Here is a 3621-nt window from a genome sequence, read left to right as displayed (position 1 = left end):
AGACCTTGGCAAGGCATCCCGTTCTTGGTCAATGATGAATCAAGGCAGCTTTTCAATCAAATCATGCAAATCACGGTGGGAGCCGGTAACAGAGTGCTCTTTTGGAAGGATCGATGGATGAACGGCTTGGCGGTGGAAGACATTGCGCCGGCCATCTTACCTTTGGTTCCCACCAGAGTGCAAAACAAACGGACGATCGGCCAGGCCATGGTGGATAGCAGGTGGTAGATCGATATTAATGGAGAGCCACCTTTTATGGCCCTTATACAGCTCATGCATCTTAGAGTGGCGACTATGGATGCTTATTGTGACCCTCAAGCGTCGGATACATTTACATGGCCTTGGGACACTTCGGGGCAGTACACAGCTCGGTCGGTGTATCAGGCTCTGCACCTTGGGCTTGTGACTTCTCCAACGTATGAGTGTATTTGGAGGAGCGGGGCGATCCTCAAATGCAAAATCTTTGCATGGCTCGCGGTGCAATATAGACTTTGGACCTCGGATCGGTGAGCTAGGCACGGCCTGCAGGACAGTACGGCTGCTTGCTACACATGCTTACAAGAGGAAGACATAGTCGATCACATACTTCTCCACTGCCTCTACGCTCGGGAGGTCTGGCATCTATGCTTCACAGAAATCAACGTTACCGTTAGACAATCGCAACCTGGTGATTCATTTGAGGCATGGTGGCTTCAAGTGCAGAGTGCAATTGCGACAAGGGATAGAAGAGGTTTTGACACTATTGTCATATTCGTTGCTTGGTCCATATGGAAATAAAGGAATGCTAGAGTTTTTGGGCGACTGGAGCAACAGAGGAGGCCGAGACAATTGGTGCACCAAATCTTTGACGATCTTAGAGAATGGGATGAAGCCAGAGTCAGAAGAATACACCGTTTTGTGAGTAGTTAGGTCTTTTTTCCTTAGGTGTTGAGTGGGTTCCGCTAGCAGGATGTTCGCATCTATGCCTAGCCTCTTGTAATTATGATTGCTCCCTTCTATAAAAATATGGTACGCCATTGACGTTCTCTCGAAAAAAAACAATTTCAGAAACGAACGGGCACGCGGACTGTTGAACATGTGTATATGTACGTAGGTCTGGGTTTTGTATGCCGCACCAGTAGTGTCTCTCTCCCCCTGTATGTACTTGTATCTTGGGAGACAAGACACCGGTCGCACCCCTTGTACCTATATATATGTGCCTAGTGCACGATCAATTATTATCGATGCAACAAATCATTCTCCACATGGTATCTATCGCAAGTCGATTCTCTCCCGCTTCCGCCTAACCCTAGTCGCCGTCGCCTCGGGCCGCCGCCGCCGCCTCCCCACCCACTCTCCCGCGCCGCGCCTGCCTGTTCTGCGTCGTGCCGTACCGTATCCATACCGCTAGTAGCCAACCTCGATCCCACTTGGACGCCGCGCCACTCGCTAGCTTCGTGCCACGCCGCGCCGCTAGCTAGCCTCCCGATCCCGATCCCTCCATGTCGCCAGCCCGCACGCTACGCTACGCCCGCCGTAGATCGCCCGAGCCAGCCGCCGCCCGCTGCATCGCTCGCTACCGCGCCGCTTGCCCACGCGTAGATCGCCCGAGCCGCCGCCCGCTGCATCACTCGCTACGGCGCTGCTTGCCCACACGTAGATCGCCCGAGCCGCCACCCGCTGCATCGCGCCGGTCCGCTCCCTTTCCCGCGTCGCTATGACTTCCACCGCCTCTTCCTCCTACAACCCCTTTGCCGGGCCAAACCCCGCTGACATCCGCGACATCAACATCCACGACCGCGTCCCCGTTGTTCTTGATGCCACCGACGCCACGTACTTCGTATGGAAGACATACTTCTTGCTGCTCTTCCGCGAGAACAACCTCGTGGATCACGTTGACGGCTCCGTCGACTCCCGCACCATGGTGGGCGACTCCGAGTGGACCGCGATCGACACCACGCTCATCCGGTGGTTCTTCACCACCATATCGAAGGACCTGTTTCACACGGTCGTGAGCGATGGTGATGACGCCCGCGTTGTGTGGGTCAAGCTCAACGGCCTCTTCACCGACAACAAGCTTCAGCGCCGTGTGTTTTTGCAGCAGGAATTTTTTGACTGTCATCAGGATGATCAGTCAATCGATGACTACTGCCGCCGTCTGAAGACGTTGGCGGATGAGCTCCGTGACATTGGCGCCAAGGTTGATGACGACCTCCTCCTCAGCACGCTCATGGCCGGCCTCAACGAGGACTTCGGTAACGCCGCCTCCAACCTCTCCCTAATGCGAGAGCCCTCCTTCCCCAAGTTTGTGGCATACTTGCGGTTGGAGGAGCGCCGGATGAAGGGGGTCAAGAAGCACGTGCAGCACCACGCCCTCGCCGCCGGCACCTCGTGTGGTGCCCCTGCACCGGCCACTCCGCCCGTGCCTGTGCCCCGTCACCAGCCGGCGCCCCCCGTTCCTCCGGGGTTTTACCCCCTCCCGCCCGTGCCCCCGCCCCACCCGCTGCCCCCAGCACCCGCAGCAGTCGCAAACAGGCGCACGGGGGGGCTCCTCGTCAGCAGTAGCAGCAGCAGGCCACCCCGCCCTGGACTTACGACACCAACCCGTGGACGGGCATCGTACACGCGTACTTGATGCCGGTTCCTCGGGCTCCCGCTCCGGGCATCCTTGGGCCTCGGCCCGCGACCCACCAGGCGCTCTTCACCGCGCAGAACACCGCTCCCTACAGCGGCTACGGCACCGCGCCCGCACCCGCGCCCGCCTACGGCGCCGCACCTGCGCTGGCCTACGGAGGGTTTCTCCCTCCCCAGGTGCCTCCGCCGTGGGACCCGGCCCTCCTTGCTGCTCTGCACTCCGCCCCGTCACCGAGCTCCTACGGTGGCGGCGGTGACTAGTACATGGACTCGGGCGCCACCGCTCACATGACTGCTCATCCCGGTAACCTCACATCCACCACTCCTGTTCATACTCCCACTCGCATCACTCTTGGTAACGGTTCCTCCATTCCCATTACACATGTCGGTCATATGTCTTTCCCTTCTATTTCTACTCCCATTAACATGTCTAATGTTCTTGTGTCTCCTACCTTAGTTACCAATCTTGTCTTTGTTCGTCGCCTTGCTCGTGAGAACCCTATTACTCTTGAATTTGACGCTATCGGCTTTTCTGTGAAGGACGCCCGTACACGGATGGTACTCCACCGATGTGACAGCCCGGACGAGCTTTACCCAGTGCATTCCTCCGGCGCCACCACCACCCATCATCCCGCCGCCTTTGCTGCTAGTGTCGACTTTTGGCATGCCCGCCTCGGCCATCCCAACTCCACCATTATGCGTCAGATTCTTCAGAGTTTTTCTTTCTCATGTAATAAGGTTGACGGCCACTCTTGTGAGGCTTGCTGTGACGCCCCGAGACCAATGTGCCAGGTGTCTTCCAGTTATTCGATGTCGTTGCCTTGTCATTGCTTGCGTGTCATGCATTTCATATCATGTCATCATGTGCATTGCATTTGCATACTTGTTCGTCTCTTGCATCCGAGCATTTTCCCCGTTGTCCGTTTTGCTATATGGCGCTCCTATGTCACTCGGTGTCCCCTTTTACCTCTTTTCGTGTGTGGGGGTTAAACGTTTTTGGATTGGACC

At 56.8% G+C, this 3621-nt stretch overlaps 1 protein-coding gene across 1 annotated transcript; it reads left to right on the top strand.

The window, feature by feature from the left end:
- The first annotated feature begins 1696 nt into the window (after positions 1–1696).
- LOC147979102 (uncharacterized) lies at positions 1697–2614 on the top strand. The gene has a single exon (XM_087515036.1). The coding sequence runs from the start codon at positions 1697–1699 to the stop codon at positions 2612–2614; it is 918 nt and encodes a 305-aa protein (XP_087371162.1).
- The last annotated feature ends 1007 nt before the right edge of the window (positions 2615–3621 follow it).

This window comes from Triticum urartu, chromosome 3A (assembly GCF_056163025.1).
Source record: "Triticum urartu cultivar PI428250 chromosome 3A, HENAU_Tu73, whole genome shotgun sequence".
NCBI classification, from domain to species: Eukaryota; Viridiplantae; Streptophyta; class Magnoliopsida; order Poales; family Poaceae; genus Triticum; species Triticum urartu.
Note: the sequence above shows the minus strand (reverse complement) of the source record. Positions and strands in the feature narration are given on the sequence as shown.